General features: G+C 33.8%; 1 protein-coding gene across 1 annotated transcript in view; it reads left to right on the forward strand.

Moving 5' to 3' along the window:
* LOC129001807 (uncharacterized) overlaps positions 1-16,938 on the forward strand; it is a 33,928-nt gene extending 16,990 nt beyond the window's left edge. The window contains exons 2-10 of the mRNA XM_054429255.1: positions 1,804-1,882; positions 2,234-2,297; positions 4,155-5,015; positions 5,419-5,612; positions 6,299-6,463; positions 7,937-8,122; positions 11,759-11,869; positions 12,648-12,848; positions 14,157-16,938. Of these exons, the coding sequence (XP_054285230.1) occupies positions 1,859-1,882; positions 2,234-2,297; positions 4,155-5,015; positions 5,419-5,612; positions 6,299-6,463; positions 7,937-8,122; positions 11,759-11,869; positions 12,648-12,848; positions 14,157-14,447 (2,097 nt within the window). The 5' untranslated portion in view covers positions 1,804-1,858 and the 3' untranslated portion in view covers positions 14,448-16,938. The remainder of the gene's footprint in view (positions 1-1,803; positions 1,883-2,233; positions 2,298-4,154; positions 5,016-5,418; positions 5,613-6,298; positions 6,464-7,936; positions 8,123-11,758; positions 11,870-12,647; positions 12,849-14,156) is intronic.
* Positions 16,939-19,877: the final 2,939 nt, after the last annotated feature.

The raw sequence follows: 19,877 nt of genomic DNA on the forward strand, positions 1-19,877 counted from the left end.
CCTTTTACTACGCTGATCACCATGGCACTTCAAGAATTCTAAGATTTAGAAGCATTTTTGCTCCTCGGCTGAACTTGGTTGGTGAGTCGGTGACTCAGTCGGTAGCGTCACGGACTTCGGACCCAAGGCAGCGATATCGTGGGTTCGGATCCTGGTCTCTACCGAAAACATTTTATCAGTGCAGTTCACCTTTGTACTGAACCGGCTCACCCCTTGCTTTGCTGGATACGTTCAACGCACGGGCGGTTAGTCTATGTGGACGGGCAAATGCAAGGTTAAAAGAGGCCGCCAACCTCTAAAAAAAAACACACTTCTTTGGTGTCTCGGCTAACTCCTTCAAGAAAGAAGGCCAGAGGCTTCTGCAATGAATCCCTGCAAATTGGACGGTCATACATTTGTAGTTGTTGTATTGATCTTATTGCAACGATTACCTATTTGCATGAAAAATTTTATTGTGTTTATAAACTAGGTTATTGTTATCTAAGAGTATTATTAATTGCTACTCACTGTTGTTATTCATTCATTGTTAGTTGATATATATTGAATATTTATTTATTGTACTCTATTGCACTAATTTTTCGTTACTTGTTATTTATTTAAAGTATATTAACTTATTGAACAACCATCCACATATATTTACTATTTATCTTTGGTTGCTTGGTTATTGTTAATGCACGCACAACAATGTATTTTCACTGTATTGGTTGAAACCGTTTAATGAATACATCAAATGAATTAATTAAATGAACTTATTATTCGGTATGTCTTAAAATTTTCCTAAGACAATATTTTTGCTCGTATATTGCATTTTGAATTAATATGGATGAGGTCAAACAGAGCTTATTTAATTTAAAACAACGATTATTATATAAACCGTAGGTTTAAATTTAAACTGTAACATAGTTATGACCTTCTACGTTTAAAGTTTCTCAAGTATTGCCCTATAATCCGATATGTTGTTCATTCTCTTAAAGCAATATAAATAGCATAAGTGTTATATTTAGTCCCCCTCTAATAATTTTTAATAATTTTTTAAATTTTTAATATTTGAGGCAATCATTTATTAGTTTTGTACAAATAGGATTTTTTTACAACCAACCTCCACCGTTTGAAAACTAAATCCGTTACATCTCAGAGTAATAAAACAAAATATTTTGTTTTATTACTCTGAGATTATATATATATCTTACCCAATTTCACATTTAACAATGCTTAATACAAGTTTTAGATACAGTAGTAAATTAGGTTAACACTATAATCACGTGTCTTTAAAAATATATTCCTTTGGGAATTTCAAAGAGTAATTTTGGCAAAAGGTGTTTTCATATCAGGAAGACTGATAGCTCCGTAAATGAGTTCCGCTTTATCAACCAAAGTCCTGAAACATTCCTTAACTTTGTCTGCAAAACTTATGCCATTGGAGTTTGTGTCACATGATCAATGCAATTAACGGTCTTATTATATTATTAAGACACTTATATAGATGGTCTTAGAACTATAAGTATTCTGTAAAAGGTTAAAATACATATGACAATTATGGGCGATAACCAACCATCATATACAAAAACAATACGATGCTCAGCTCATAGACAAAAGCGAACAAAGTTAGGTTTACTGTTACTAAAAAATTACATACTTATTTCAAAATGTCTTAGTAGTTGCTTGGGGTTTATGTTTAAATTAACGTTAACAGTTACAGTTGCAAAGAAACTCGTTGTTTAACACAAATATCTCAGGTAAATTGATACAGAATCTACAACTCTACATGTATTGAATTGTTTAGTATTTTGCTTTTTGTTTCAGATATTGATATGAAGAACGCCATGCAGAATAAAGTAGAGTCTCCTTGGCTACAGCAATGATGACACAGATAAAAATAAAAGTAAGTAGGCTATACAAATCAAATCAAATTAATCTTTATTTTTTTAAATAATACATATTATTACAATCTCCAACTAAAAATCGTCAAATAGGCAGCTAACTGTGCATAACACAGGAATACCATCTACTTGTGTTGCTCTGTATGTTAACTGAATAAATATTGTAATTTTCCAATGTCAAGGCTTAAGCATAAATTTCATACACTGTGTTAAGAAGGGACGTCGTGAAATCAAATACAAAATTAGGTTTTATTGCATACAAAAAAATATTTATGATATAGGATTGTTACGCATGAAACTAACCTTGATATTTTATTTTTAATAAGGTTTACTAACTGGGATTTAAATTTCAGATGTTGCAGTGTTCGGTGTTCATCAGTTGTCTTCTGGCTTTCGGGGGAGGTTCTGGACTTACAGGTAACATTCCCTTCTTTTATGTAGTTTAGTTATAATTTTATCACTCATCTTAACAACGAATATCTATTCTTTCACCGCATTCATTTGAAAATAGTAAAACGGAGTCCCAGTCATAGCGGTTAATTATTTGAATGTTTTCTCTATAACTTTTATTCACTATACTCCCTGTTAATCAGAATATACGAGTACAGTGTGTAAACTAAGTATTGAAACAAATCTGTATTTTTAAAACCGAAATAGATAGAAATATTCTGTTTGTGGCAATAATTGTTAACAAAGGTTCCGCAATTTTTTACATCAAAAATATTTTTTAACCCCCCTAACAGGGTAGGAGGTAGGGGGTGACTTATTTTTTTCAAAAAGCAACCCCTATTGAGTCTCCTCTAATTTTGAAAGTTTGTCAAAAGAAACACAATGACGCAAATCCGAGGTGAATATCTCACCCCTAGCCAAAATCACGGATATTCCAAAATGGGTGCTTTTAAAAAAAAAATTTAATTTTGGAATACCCGCCATTAAGGCTAGGAGTGAAATATCTACCTCGGGTTTGCGTCATTGTTTTTCTTTTAACAAACCCTTCAAAATGAGGGGTCACTCAGTAGGGGCTGTTATTGAAAAAGATAAGTCAACCCCACCCCCTACCCTGTTAAAGGGGTTGAAAAAATATTGTTGATGTAAAAAATTGCGGAACCTATGTTAACAATCAATTCCACAAACAGAATATTTCTATCTATTTCGGTTTTACAAAACGCAGATTTCTTTCCATTATTTGTAAAATTTGTGCTTTTTCACATACAGTAAATCAAATTTTGAAATGCCTGCCATTTTGGCTAGGGGTGAAATATCCACCTCGGGTTTGCTTCATTGTGTTTTTTTTACAAATCCTTCAAAATGAGGGGTCACTCAATAGGGGTTGTTATTTGAAAAAAATAGCCACCCCCTACCCACTACCCTGTTAGGGGGGTAAAAAGATATTTTTGATGTAACAAATTGCGGAACTTTTGTTAACAATTATTGCCACAAATAGAATATTTTTATCTATTTCGGTTTAAAAAAATACAGACTTATTTCAATACTTAATTTACACACTGTGTATCGTAAATTTATTTCCATACAAAAAAACTAAATGGAAACCACGTATCGCTAGAAAAAAGCAAGCAAATATTAAGAGAGATTTCGAAAATAAAATAAATACGTTGTTACAAAATGAGCATTGAACCTCCCGATGTTACCCATAAACCACAACCATTAACTTTTCTCTTCATCAAACAGCACCAATACACGAATTAAAGAAAAGCTGTTTACCACTCTCAACTAAATATACCTGTCAGTTATTGCGGCATTATATTACATTTTAATTATTATCCGTAAATATTAAACTCGTAGTTATTTGTGTAACTAGTGTGCAAAGGCAATTTGCACTCGTGTTACTCAGAAAATGTTTCCTATAGCAATAAAGCATAGAAATACTTAGTCTTTCAAACGCTATACAAGTTTTTAGGTTAGGTTAAATCGTTAAGGTTAAATGTTGAACGAAATGAGAAACACTGCATCAGCTGATCATAGTCGTAGTGTCTTTAAGTGCTACCAACTTATTTTTAAGTCTACCCGTATTAAGCCCATAATAAAAGTAAACCGTTTTGTGTTATTTGGTTGGAATACTACAGTGCGGAGATTGCGGGGAAAATTATTAAATGCAAACAGTAAGAAACCTTCTCTTTAATCAGTGCAAGGAAGCCAACATTGTCTGATGACCATTGTGAAATGTATTTTAAATAGTTTTTTAGCCCTATCAAATTGGGAATATACATTTATCGTTGATAAGATTTTCTAGTTAATATTTTCCACGTATTCTAGGTATGTCCGCTTTCGATCGCAAGACGACAACTGGATCGCCCAACACGCCCGGGCCACCTGTCGCATCCAGCGTATCGCCCAGCCCCGAGTACCACCATAGTCAAAACCTGTCCCTAGTCAATCTCACACTACCCTTGACATCTCCTGTGTCCAGCACGTCCTCGCCTCCAGACAACATCTGGAGCACCACCGAGTATGACTCTCTCCCTCTTACATTCTCAACGAGTTCAGTGGCAACGCGTACTTTAGAGGACGCAACCCCTGCACCAACGTTGACTCAAAACTCTGGAACGCCCAGCACAACTGGGTACCTATCAAATACAACCACTCAAAAAGCTGAAAACAAAAACAACACTAAAGAACAAGAGCAAACAGTGTCACTTAAGTCAAGCAAAGAATGGTTCATAAGGAGAAAGCACAAGGGGCCGTATTTTGAAAAACGAGTGAAGAAACTATCAGCGACTCTAAGATCCCCTGAGTTTAGAGTTGGGAATAAACAAAGAAAATTTAATATTTCACAAACTACACCTGACCTCGTAGAATTTCCGTGGCGGTTGACGAAGAAAAACGATGTAAGGCCTCAAATGTTGAAGGGTGATTCGAAAATTCAAAACGCTCGTGATACAGAATATCCGTTGAGAAGTACACGGAATAGTTCTAGAAGAGTTAACAGTGAGGAGAAACAGAGGAAAAGGCCGATAGCAATGGGGATTCCCGCTTCTTCTACGGTGCTTCTTGCTCCCACTCCCTCCTCCCCTTCCCCCGTTACAGTAGGCATGGAGAGTCCTCAGGACTCAGACGAGTACTACTCCTCATACGGCGAGTACCCGGACGTTCCTCTGATGGGCTACAATAGCTCAGGTGAGTAAAACACGTTATACTTACTAGTACAATCAAATAGTAAAAAGTAATTTTTTTATGAAACCAGCACTCAATGCTCTGAATTGAAATAGTTGAATGGATAATCAGACACGTTAGGGTGCCAGGAAGCTAAGTACATTATAACGATGATAACCATTCATTATTTCATTTGATTTCAGGGTTAATGTTGTAGCCAGATTCAAATGAAAAGGAACATTGTTGGATCGAACCTCTGATAGAGTCCGTTGATGTAAATAGTTACGGATTTTTCGAATTCGTGAAATCCAAAATTCAATGGAATTCCTAATTAGTAAACGTAATAAGTCAAATATACTTTAGTTGCCTTAACTGGAAACTTACGTTACATATAAATAAATTGCTTTATTTATGTTAAATCTTCCAGGGTATGCAGAGGCCGCAGTTTTGCCAGATCCAGAAGTGGAAGTAGAGGAAGAAGACGTAGAACCGGAAGTAGAAATTCCACTTCCAGATGACAGTCTCGCTGACACTGACCTGCATGATCATGACCTCATAGATAGCGTCATGTACATATACTTCGGTTCATCCGAGAGGGATGAGAGGGGTGCAGGAAGACAGGTAGGATATGATAATTATAAGATTATTTTAATATTTCCACAAACAAACTTTGGTTGTAGTTTTTCTATCAGCTTGATGAGAATAATTTTTGTAAGGTCCAAAATGTTGATGAAAGGTGGCTCTTAAGCCATGTTTGTTGTAGCCCAGTTCCTGACACTCGTCAGCATGTTGCGCCATCTACACTCGCATCCCAGTGAAGACTAGATTCTGCTGAATGCTGAGCTCTCATGATTGTGATATGTTTGTAGGTGCCGATAGTAGGAGCTGTAATATCTCTGGTAGCCCAGTTCCTGACGCTCATTAGCGTGCTGCGTCGTCTACACTCTTATCCTAGTGAATCATCAAGTTTGATTCTGCTGAGTGCTGAGCTCTCATGATTGTGATATGTTTGTAGGTGCTGATAGTAGGAGCTATAATATCTCTGGTAGCCCAGTTCCTGACGCTCGTTAGCGTGCTACGTCGTCTACACTCTCATCCCAGTGAATCAGCAAGTCTGATTCTGCTGAATGCTTAGCTCTCATGATTTTGATATGTTTGTAGGTGCTGATAGTAGGAGCTGTAATATCTCTGATAGCCTTGTTCCTGACACTATTTAGCGTGCTGCGTCGTCTACACTCTCACCCTAGTGAATCAGCAAGTCTGAATCTGCTGAATGCTGAGCTCTCATGATTTTGATATGTTTGTAGGTGCTGATAGTAGGAGCTGTAATATCTCTGGTAGCCCAGTTCCTGACGCTCGTTAGCGTGCTGCGTCGTCTACACTCTCATCCTAGTGAATCAGCAAGTCTCATTCTGCTGAATGCTGAGCTCGCCCTCACAGCCGGTAACCTAGTCTTCATGCTTGGAGTTCAGGTAAACTTACTTAACAGTTCCTATTCATGTCCATTTCATTGTCTGGCTAACGTATATGAGTGAACGAATAGCCTAAGTAATGAATTCTTAAAATTTCTTTAGATGAATGTAGACTTTAAACATTTTAGATATCGTACTGTTTCTTCATTTGCATTGGCTTCTCGTAGCATGGCTCTAGGTAGCCTACTCATTTATAAATTATTTGTAAAAGGATAATGATTTGTTAATTTCCTTTATCAAATTGATAAGATAATTTTTATCAATTTATAAAATGTAGCATAAACACTACACTACCTACCCCCTCCCTTACTTCCTTACTTCTTGTTTGTCATTTGTATTCAGTTTTGGATTATTTTTGTTATAATGATTAAAACGATCCAGAAACAATAAGTTGGATGAGATTAAATCCATTTGATCGTTAATAATAAATACCCTTCTCTGATCGACCATAACTCTAGGCTGGCCAGTAATTGCGGAATCGTAACGACATTCCTGACATAAATGATTTCTTCCTCTTCTCATTCCAGTTTCATTATCTTTTCGATATCTTGTTTTCACTCTCTCTAATAAAATAAAATATTTTACAGTGATCATAGGTCCATAAAATCAATAGGAATTGATATTTTACTGAGCATTAATTGTTGAGGTCTACGTAGTATGACGGATAAGTGCGATCAGATAGAATAATAACTATCCTTCAGGTATAAAATGTGGCAAAATGGTTCTACAAAGAAAAACAGTTATTGACCTTGACAATTAATTTTTACAGAATTTTGAAGTAACCAAGACTAATAAAGAGTTACATACGAAAATCTAGTATGGTCCTTGTATTTTAAACAATACATTTCCTTAACTTGCTTATGTCTAAAAACATTTCCTTGCTTAATTAGTAATTTTTTTATTAATTTATTAAATGTACACTGTTTATTTGTTGACCTTATTAAACTTCAAATTTACACTTAAATATTACTATTATTATTAATAGTTGTATTATAGATTTTTTCTGATACATACAATTATTTATAACTCTATTATTAGCGTACTTTACCGTTTCCATATTGTCATTTATTTAGGGATCCACAGTTAATAAAATTTATTTCATTATTTATAAATAGTTTTTAATGCCACTTTTGTCATTATTGATTACATTGGTATATTTCTGCATTTGCTAAATGATGTGAATGGTTTCTGTGTCAATACTGTAAAAAACGCACTAACAAAACAAATAAATGCAGTGAAACATACAGGCTAAGAATTCTGAACACAGCGATAGTAGGGATCAGCACGGGTCCTGCCAATGACGTCACACTTGACCCCGCCCACTTCGTCACACACCAATACGTCACTACCCATCACACATGACGTCATGGGACAGGAAACCGCGCCACACCCTACTAGTATCAAAATACAAACAACACTGTAAACTTAGAGTAAAAACTTGCTACAACTCCTAAACGTCTATTTTCCCGACAGGCGACAGGCAGCAAGCGGCGTTGTGAGTTCGTAGCTGTGACTCTTCACTATCTCCACCTCGTCACTTCCTGTTGGTTCCTGGTGAACTCTGTGTTCTCCTACCTGGGACTTCACAGGCCCGAGGCACGCCGGAGACTCCGGCCCTGGTGGTTAGCTGCGTGGTTCATACCGGCTGTTGTCGTTGTTGTAAGTCTTGTTTTCATTTCATTTTATATTCCTAGTTATATGAGACTTGTGGGACATCAAAGATCAAATGGCGTATTTCAGGGAGAACAGAGAAGGTAGCCTTAAAAAGCTACTGACTTTTCTGACCGTTATGTGACAATCTTATGATAAATTATGAGCATTTTATAAATTATACGAATCAAGCCCATAAAATAGTTGGTTGAGGGAATCTTTAAAGCCTAGTCAGGATACTGCCTTTGTTTTTAAATGAACTTAAGTAATACACATTTCTGTATAACTTAAATAACATCACTTTATAGTAAAGAACGCACTTACATATTCACAAAAAACATGCATTGTATAAAGCGCAGTCTAGACTTGATACTACTATTATTTTATTACATACAACTATATAATTCCATGTAAAAATTGTTATCAGTTTTAGAACACAAACTATAACAAAAATTACGTATTTGAATTGACTCCGACAGAATTCGAATAAATCTATGATTTATGGAGTAGACATATTAATAAAACCAAACTGAAATTGCAGCCAATTAATGAACCCTATAGCGTGTTTCATGTAACCTCAACCATCATAATGTAAACCTAAGAGGTAGAATAAAATTTTAGACTGCAGTGCAACCTGTAAATGACTAAATCAACTGTGTTCTTTTTAAATAAAAAAAAACCGCGAAGGCTGGCCCATTTACATAGGATAACTATTTCACTATCCGAGAGAAAATGATACTAACTAACGTTGGCCTTTTTAGAAATCGTTTCTAAAAAAACAACCTTTGGCAAATTGGATATATTTATACAATTTAAAATAAAAAAATATCACCAATATTTAATATATTTTTAATTTCATGAGGACTTTTCCCAATTATGCTGGCATCATCAGACACATCATAAAGTTTTTTGTGATCGACAATTTTATTAACACTGAAAATATTATATATTCATGTTAACCATTTAATTACGGGTTGCTTCCAATTTTACCATTTCTTCTTGAAGATTGGATCTATTTAGATCAAACTACTTAAATAACCTCTCGTATAAAGCACCTCTTGCGTAAGTAGCTCTTGTATAAAGCGTACCTTCATGCTGATACTGTAATACTAAGCACATTTGTAAGCTAACAGATTGTGCTAGCAGACTTTCAAAAATATTTTGCACACAAACCCAGCCTTCAAATTTTCACATGTCAAAAAATAAAAGCTCCATTTCGCTACAATAAGTGTTTTACACACTTTGGCCAACATAGTCTTAACGGAATTTCTGTTTCTGTATATTTTGGACTGATATATTCATGGTTAAATATATTACAATATAAACCTTAGAAGATCTTTTAAGATGCCAATCACTTTTCTTTTATTACCGTGCATAATGGTAAATTTAAATATTATAAGTGAAATAACTTCAATGGAGTTATAATGAACTATTATCTTTGCATTTTATGAAAAGTGCTCACTTAATTAAAACTGAAAATATTTTATATTCAAGTTTACCTTTTAAACACAGGTTGCTAGAAAATGAGTGAAGTAAATAAACAAGGAAATGAGAAAATGTAGTTACTACTTCTTTTGAGGGCTCTCATTCAAAACGTTAATTAAGCGTAATAAGATTCCATTCGATGCTGTGCTGTTAACACTGTTTGTTTTTGTACGCTGAAGTGCTGGACCTTTTCGAATACCTACTCAACCCACTCCCATACAAAAGTATTTCCGAGAAACGTATTTATACAAGTCTATTCCAAATCAAGAGCTTATTTTATAAGACTTTTTATATTATTCAGAATCTTTTTATTGTAATATTTACTTTAATAGCTATTCCGTACAGTACTGTGTTTAGTGAGACGGATAAGAGTTGAATTCTCATGAAACAATCTGGGAGCGTTTATTAAAAAGAAGATAATATAGAATATAGTTTTTAACACAATATCGAGTGCAAGATATCTTCAAGCAGACTTTGCGAGTCGTTTGCTCCCTTTGCAATACTGAAGTTTAATGAAATTACTTCTCTTAGATTGCAAAAGTTGAACGTAGCTGTGAAGTGCTAAATCTGCATTGTAGCCTCTTAGACGTTTCTAGAAGTTTGTTTAGTAGTACATTATATATAGTAATAATAGTTTTTAATAAACCTACTTAATAATCTTAGATTATGAACTGAAAAAATCAATAAAGAGTCTTTTTAAATTGATTTCAACTTTAAAGTGTAACTAAAATGTTGTAAAACTACCAAACATACGAGAAATTCCTCGTTGAGGAATTCCAATAAGCCTCGATATTAGTGTTGATGAATCTAAAATGAAAATATTTTCATAACTTTTGCCAGAAAGAAGGGTGCAATAAAATGCAGAGGGTTCTCAATATCTATGGTAATACGTTCAAGTGTGTGATATTGCGCATATCTACGGCACCTGCAGCATTGGAGCCTTACATATTGAGATCAAACTATAAGTTGTTCTCCTCCTAATGGTCAAGCTGAAAAAAGTTGTCTGATAGTTTTTCTCCTTGTTTATAATTCTAGACTGGATATTTTATTTTTCAAACATTTGAAGAAAAACATTGAATTAATTTTTTTATGAATAGAATTAATTATTGGCACAATCTTGGTATAATACGGTTGGTTGTTTTAATTTAAATAACCCGAAAACATGCTCATGACCTAAATACCTTTTCATTGGATTGATATTTTTACAATATTTTTACAATTGTAACAATTTCTACTAATGAATTTCAGCAGATTTTTTTAGAGCCTGTGTATAATTATACTACATACATGTCTATTAATTCATACTACCGTAATAATGTATTGGTTTCTTAAAAACATTTCCTATGCCACTATAGATACGGCACTTTTACATGTTTTTGTTTTGTTATATCATTATATCAAAATTTAAAACATCTTTCAAGAAGTTCCATTTTTTAAATAGAGGAATATTTACATTTCTTTTAAATGCGTTAATTATAGGAAGCCAATTGATTTGACAGATTTAAAACCCCTTAACAAAATGAGCAAATAATCAGATTTTTTATTTTGATTTTGAAATTCATAGAAAACGAGGTTATCATTCAAATATACTCACCTAATACAAAAAAAAAAAACACCTCAACCGTTCTTTAGCTGGTCAATCTCAAGCCAAAGAGCGGTTGAGGTAGGTTTGTTTGTATTACAGTACAACTTCTGCGTATCTTAAAATATTATTATTTCTAAAATGAAAAATAACAACTTTTGTTTGCACTGAGAAGATATTGATGTTTTCGGTTTGATGTATCACGCACGATTTAAAAAAGATGAGTCAAAACTCAACGATACAAACATGCATGGCTAAACATTTCATGTATTATTTATTGTACTATTATTAAATGATTGATTATTTAATATACCAAATAAATAATAATATCAATTTAATAACATATAATAATATTATTTGATATACTAAATGAGTGAATAAAAGGCAATTTGGAATCACTTGCCAGGTTAAAAAGATCAGTCTCCTTATCTTCGATCTGGTCAACTGGTAGAACTGGTTGGGCTTTGGTCCTCAAGTTCAAGGGTTCAATCCCACTAATTACCAGTATATTTTATCAACACGATAATGCTAGCCTGAGTACCGTGCTATAGTCTACTAATCTTCGCTTTTATTTGCAGGCGAGCGTCATGTTCAACCGTAGAGGATACGAGACGAGGTCATTCTGCTGGATGTCTGTTGCCAGAGGAATGTTATATTCATTCATGGTTCCGGTCGCCATCCTCATACTGGTAAATACAACCATAGCATCTTTATATTACACAGTATTGCATTTGTTCTAAGAGAATATAGTTGAATATACCACCTACAAGTATGCTAGTAGTCACTGTAGTAGACTTAGTAAGGGGCTGAAACTGGCAAAATATCAATTGATGAATTTTCAAGTAATGAAATTAGACATCTGAAATGGGATCAATAAAAGTTGACTTAATGCCATGTGACATCAAATAACTTGTGACGTTATTAAAAAAAATGCATTACCTGTGACGTAGTTGACATCATAACTTGTGACTTCATGACCTGTGTCATTACAGCTTATGACGTGGTGATCTGTTAAATCATAGCTTTTGACGTAATAACCAGTGACGCCATAGCCTGTGGCGTTATAACCTGGGACTTGTTTTATATTTTGAATGTTATGCTGCTGCTTCATTAGGATATTTATCATACAGCTTTAAATACACATTTTGCCAGCAATGATTGTTACTAGCGGGAAACTTGGCAGTAACTTGTAGTTACGTGGGTTACTTGTCTGTTTTCAAATTGAAACATCAGGTAAAAATTAGTGTACCTTTTGTCCGTGACCCATAATTTGTGAACTAAAGACTTATGGGCGTTATCCGGATAATGTTTTAGAATAATGAAACCCATGCCAAAGACTATAGCGTAAGTCTATAGTGCGCCCGTGCACTGTACACAAGCTACCTCATGTTTCGACCAATACATAACCGTTAAAGTGTTTGATTATTAATGTAAAGTTAAAATGTTATTGGTAAAAATGTTCTCCAGCTCAACACATGCCTCGCTGTCCTGGGGCTTCGACAACTCTCCCTATCTGACAAGACGGACGACGTTGACCGGAAGTCCATGAGGGTCTCTGCGACGCTGCTTCCGGTCTTCGCAGTGGTTTGGTTCCTGGGAGTGGTTGCGCTGGAAAACTCAGTGTCTCTAGTGTTTCCACTGATGTTTGTCGCAAGCAGCGGGTTCCTGGTGAGTATTTTCACATTAGAAAACTAATTTAGGGATGTAACAAAACTTTGAATACTTAGTGATTGAATCAAAAATAATGTACATGAAATGAAATCCAATGTATCCAACTAATCCTACGGTTATGAGTAGTTACTGTATACAGAGCCCCTGATTACATAACAAATGCTAACCCAATCGACATCCATGTTTAAACATCTGCTTACTAATCTAATTGTAATCAGTTACACGAATGCGCGTGCTGGATTCAGTTTTCAATTGCAACAAGGCTCAAACACAATTAATTGGTAAACAGGGAACTGTAATACCAAATTATGCACTTAATTAGTGTTGGTTTAATATTAAAATATCTATTAATGCCAACCTTGACTTCGCCTTGCCATTAAGTTTCATGTTCCTATGTTCAGCTTTGACTAACACATGAAACATGAGTGGGCAACGTAAAATATGCCACTTTCGGTACTAGCACAGAATAAAGAGTAGACATGTGGACCCTTGTAGTTTTGAAAAAGGTTTGGAGGAATCTTTTCAACTTGCACTGACCCATCCACATGGACCTCGGGGGGATTTGCGTTTAATTTTTGGTAAATCAAGGTAGCAGTAAAAACATGAACAATTCCAATAAACCCTCTGTTAGAAATAGGATATTTACCCAAGATATCGCTTTCCTTGGTTTTAAATCCGTTCTACTAACTGTCAAACTATACAGCATCTAGTATAGTTAGTACACCATTATTAACAAATACCATCTACTAAATATAGATTTACTTTTATTTGTATTTTTTTAAATATGCGTACATAATTAGCAATTACTTTAGTTACGGATGACAAATTAACTGGTACATCAAAACTACTATAAGACCAACAATGGTTTTCCTGCATATGCACACAGATAATAGGAGTACCACTTTAACCTAAAAGAGTTTTTGACTCCTTCATTAAATTCAACTAGGGTGTATTACTTACATACTTATATGGTGTCACTTGTATCCGTTGGCAACGTTGTATTATATGATACCACACAGTAAGGAACAGAACATACACTCCATGGTAGAATTAAGTGGTGTCCAGCACTAGTGCTGGTGTATATGATAAAGTTCAACACCCCCCCCCCCTCGACATCATGTACGAAAACGCTCACGGTGGAGGAAGACTCAGTGCCCTGTTCAATAGGAATTTTCAAACAGTGGTCTCCTCTCGGGCTCTCCCTTGCCCGTTTCAAGTAGGCCTATATTTCCGGCGCAACGTACTGGAACTGAAAGCGCATGGTCATCCCATAAGTATAATTCTAATAGTAGCATTGTCCCGCAGAACTGGTTCGTGTTGGCTTGCTGGTTACCAGCAGACCTGTCACTTTGGCGAGAGTCTGACGAGGACTACGAGGACGACGACGACGACATCTATGAGGAGGTCCTCAAGACACCTGCGGACTCACAACCACTGCTTGAGGACAGTCAGGTGTACTCGGCACATATGGACCCAGGCCACATGGACCCTCATATGGACCTCGTGTACTCCTGCGGTCGTAGGGACCCGTGCGATCTTCAGATGGACCCGATATGCACCATAAGTGGATATTCAACGCAACTCCACACTATTTAAACTAACGTTTAATGTTTGTTTTGCTGAGTGCAGTGAAGAGGAATTTTAAATTTCGCAAAACACTATAACCTCACATAGTTAAAGTTTTGATAAAATTATGGGAGAAATTTGTTGTGTTGGCAGAACTAAACGCAACCCTAGAGAAATAAGGAAAATAAGGTCACTTATTCTTTCAACGGTTTGAAACAATGTTTGAATTGTAATTAAATATTGATAATTACAATAATTAACAATAGGCCTATTTTTTTAAATATTATTTTGTTAGGGGGGGTCAAATTAATTGAAAAAAGCTCTTGAACTAAAAAATGATAAGAGGGCAGTTTTGTTTACTTTGGGCATAAGTATTCAATTATAAAATCATCAATCATTGAAAATTGTAAAGACCATAAATTTGGGTTATATGCCTATTAAACTAATTCATGCCTTCAAACATTACACACGACAGAAATTGTCATAACTGACTAGAAACATAAAACAATACGATTTTACGTTTAATGGATATTAAGGTATTAGGAAAATTTGTAACTTATTAAAAATTTAATGAAAAAGTAAATTAGTTTAAATAATTTTATAAAAAAAGGAGAGTGGTATAACTACTGTTGGGGAGTAATCCAACTTAATTTAAAAGTATTTTACAAAAATACTAAACCTTAAAATATATGTTTGCTCAAAATTGTAAAATAATAATCTAATAACGTCGATAGTTTTATTCAACATCAGTCTTGTTTGCAATATAAATACATCTTTTATGTACTCTATTGTTACGATCATAAGAAATAAATTTTGCCTTTGCGTTCTTGGTGTTTTATAAATGTTTAAAATTTAAAATTTCATTCAAAATGTTCTTAATAATATAATTATATTTATGTGTTTACTCGTTTCAGTACTTGTAGAGTCTATTTTGTCGTTATATCTATAAAATAAATGCTTACACTTCTATAACCTATAATATACTAAACGATTGCCTTACTGTATATTGTAACGTACACATAACACTTCTTGCATTGTTATACAGAATCTATTTACTGTTTGAATCTGAACATTCATTTGGACAATAAAATTGTGTATAGTGTAACAAACAGATCGGCTCATGTGTATTTAAATTGTTCTCATTTGTAACACGTAGAGTATTTTGTAAGTGCAGCATTGTAGCACATGTAAAATTTGGCGTACATATTTCATGTAAATCGATGGACAGTACAAAATCGATGTATTTTGTAAGACTCTTTGAATACTGTATTATGTGCTGTCATCTCATTCCTTCTTTGACATTTTAATTTCAATCCACCCGGCAAAGGTTTTAACATTATTTGTATTAGTAATTAAAAGTAAGGCAAACTACTGCTAGTTCTGAAATTATTGAGAGGGATTATGACATTAGGTGAACATTTTTGTAGTATTATTTAATAATCGTTAAACTAACCGAAGGGAAAACCCATAGATCGCTACAAAACTATTTATTACATTTACTATTTTAAAACCACCAGAAACACTTTGTAAACAACCATCTTATCTAAATGAAATCTGATAACCTTTTTTTAGGGTAGTCTTTTAAATTTTAATCTTCAACCAGCCCGGTCTCATGAGCTCAGTTTTATGAGTGAAATGTGTTAAGCAGATCAAAGTGTAAACATTGTATTTAAGAAAATGTATCGATATTTTTTTAATTGTTTTCACGGTAATTCACAATATCAACTGAGCCCCTGACTTTAAATTAATAAAGCAACGATCAATAAATCGTTATACATATTCTAATTTTGTTTTACAACACTTAATATAATTTACAGTCAGTAATATTTCAGATTAAAATATTTACGATATTTTTAGATATGAAAAGGATTTTCCAAATTTTTTATCCCTGACTATTGAAGTCTCCAACGTTATAAAAACAGATAATACTTAGGTATTATATTGTATTTTAAGCATTGGTAGGCCTTAAAGTTTTCAAAGTTTACATTACAAGTTTGAACACAGATTCTATAATTAAAAACAAATTGCTCAGATAGTTCTATTGAGTAGTATTTACATTAAATCTTATGCAAATACCCTTTCAAAAGGTGCGATATTTTTGGAACTGCAAACGTATATTTTACTAATTAACACTGGTATAAACCGAACGAAATTAATGTTGGGTAAGAATTGCAATTCTAATTTACTATAGAGAGTCAGGTTACGATTAAGTGGAAGTTTTTTGATTCATACTGAGAGGCAAACATAGTTTAAAGAGGCGAAATTTTAATTCGTACTGTAAATTTCCTATAGAATGTTATGTTGCATTTTCAGCCACCTCTATAGTGCTAAACTTTACAGTAGAGCTGATGTAGTGCCGGGATTGCGTCTTTCACATGTTAAAACTATGCTGAGCTACAGTACTGTTCGTGAAGTAATTCTAAAATATTATAATGTAGATATATCTTTGTTTCAAATTGAGATATTTTAATGTATATAAAGGTTTGTTTTATTGTAACTGATATTAAATAATACAACAAGACTTGTACTGACTTATTTCCTAATGACTACTCAATACTAACTGCAAACATGTTTTGTTTAAGTAGACTAAGACTTGTGTTAGGTATTCAGAGGGTTACTAGTTTTAGAGGGTTACGGCATAATTACATGGGTGATGGGTGGGATTTAAACTCGGGACCTCGGAATCCAAAGCCCCTCACTCTACCACTATGCCAGCTCGCTCCTATATAAAAATAAGTAGCAACAACAATTTGCACGGTTCCACGAGAATCTGGTGATTATTTAGATTGTAGGTACGCTCTCCAATGTGTAGACATGAATTTAAAATGTGTTTACTTATATTTAGAGTATACATTTGTAAAACCTTTGAAAAAACACTGAGTATACTATTGAGATATTTACAAGCTATGAATCTATGAAAAAGTTATTAATTCACTTACGTAAAACAGAAATGGTAACTACTACTCAAATCGTTAATTCAAACAAAGAAGGTATTTACAACTTTTTGGGGGGGGGGGGATAGGGATGATGCATGCATGATAATTCATATTGTGTGATGTTACTCAAAGATCAATTACAGCATGTACGTTTTATACAACAACATATGCATTTACGAAAGATATAAGACCAACAAAATTCAATCAATCAAGAATTTCTGAGAGTTTAAAGGAAGAGCGGATTTGGTAAGGTTGAGTCTCGCACGAGAAGGCTAAACTCAGCTTACCGACATCAAAGCGTAGTTTCCTATAGGGATTTGTCTCTGGAGTTTGAGTGAAGGCGTCTTTAAATAAACGTCAGCAATAACAGACTTAAATTTCCAATTAAACACTAAGTAAACGTCTCATTTATGAATAAGCTATGTCCTTTTAAATCATATTAATAGTACTGAAGTTCTCTTATTTGCTAGGATCCTTTACTAGGTGTTCACTACATTTCCGATACGCTACTATTTTAGTTCGTAAGCAAGAAAGAACTACTTTAAGTTTGTCGCTGTGTTTTAGATGTAGGTGTCTTTTAAAACGTCAAAATAGTCTAAAAGAAGCACAAAGTTCACTTATTCCTAAGTAATGAAACATTTTTGTTGCTTGGACTTTATAAGGTTTCTCAGAGACAGTAATTTGTTTAAGCATTTTAGTTATGAGATGTATTTGACTTTAAATCTGTATTCAATACAAATTACTCCACTGGCAGATCAAAGAACAAATCATAGTACATTTTAATTGTCAACATCAAATTTTATTGAATGTTATTCTTAAGTGGGACTTAGTAGGAAACACAAATGTCTCATAATTTAAACTCCGTCATTAATTATTTTAGTTGAAATATCACATATCTAAACTATTCCTTGTTTAAATAATTAATTTGCATCTGATATGGTAATGCATTATTGTAAGCACAAAAACCTACAGTAGTACATGTTAATAATTGTTAAATGAGTTAATTAACAACTATTGTTCCTATGGAGAGGACGTTGAGCGAATGATTTAGTCAAGCTGATGTACAGGTGCCATTTGAAAGGCCTCTATTGAGCTGAGGAATTCAATGGACGAACTCCTCGACAACGCTTCATCTTGAAAGGGATACTGTTAACACTGATGCACTTCATACTCAATAGCGTTATGTGTTTAAATTGTGCTTATCCTTCCACCCTAGTAATGAAATAAACACATCTAAATGTACAGAAAATTTGTGTGATTTCAGTAAGTATACTTCGTTAGGGAGTTGTAGGAAGTATAAATTTGGTTCTTTTTCAAATACCTGGTACAGTACATATTTATAACAGTCTCGGTGCATTAACAGTTAAATTCTTCGTAGATTACTACTGGTGACTTATTATTTTAATATTAATTGTGTTTCGTCAAGTTGTATTACTTAGTTTAAATTTAAATTTCAAATTTCGGTAGCTACTATGAATTTATATTTTTAACAGATGACCCATTTAAATTATATTGTCTGATGTATCTTCTCGACAAGCCATAATCAACCACCAGTAGAAAATAAGAACTGGAATAATTATTGCACTCTTATCTACACCCTTGAATATTCTTTTGAATCACTCAATTTTAAGTAGCCATGTCTAATAAAAGATAGTTTAAAGTTATAATTTTTAACAAATCGTAACAACAAACAAGGTAGTTAGAATGAAAATAATTGTAAAGTTAAATGAGATATCTAGTATTGTCCCAAGTTTTAAATTTTTATCCAAAACTTAGAGTCAACTAGAATTTTCTTCCAAAAAGAAAAAAATCTACATATTTGTTTAAACACTAAAAATATTTGTAACACAAATCATTAATAACTTTATCTGTAGCCAAACCATCTAACTTAGTACGAATATGATTCGTGTGAAGATAAGCAAGCAAAATATTCACTTTGATTACCAATCAGAGGTCACATATATGTTAAATAACCAATGTAATGGAACCCTCAGCCAGGTTATCCCTTATTGGTCAGGGGTTGTAGGTAAACGATGATAAGAAGGGTTGACAGGGGTGATTCTATCAGAGACCAACCCTTGTTTCCGAACTCTGAGTATTACAAGTGAATCTCTTCAACAGCAATTGCACCTAATAGTTTTAAACAATATGTAATTAGTATGTTAATGTGCCTCTGGCGCAATCCATCTGACATCGTCGGTCAAGGATTAAGGACACAAAATAAAAAAATAATAAATTATACTAGGCTACTCCAAAAGTTACCAATCTGTAAATTTACAATTGCAACGATTTTTATTTAGCATGGTCTAGTTTCCACGAATTCCCCATTTAGGGAATAAGCTATTACCGTAAGTCTCATGGTAGGACCAGGAAGACCTGTTTAGAATTATGCATATTTTGATCATTTTTAGAAAATTTGTTTATTTTGTAAGCAAATTTAAAAGACAAACACATTTTATTACCTTGCCTGTATCAGCAAATCTAAGTTCTAATTTACGTTGATGTATTTTAAATAGAGAATCAT

The sequence above is a fragment of the Macrosteles quadrilineatus genome, unplaced genomic scaffold, assembly GCF_028750875.1.
Source record: "Macrosteles quadrilineatus isolate MER2022 unplaced genomic scaffold, UCM_ALF_1.0 Scaffold_8__2_contigs__length_117827958, whole genome shotgun sequence".
In the NCBI taxonomy this organism is placed as follows: Eukaryota; Metazoa; Arthropoda; class Insecta; order Hemiptera; family Cicadellidae; genus Macrosteles; species Macrosteles quadrilineatus.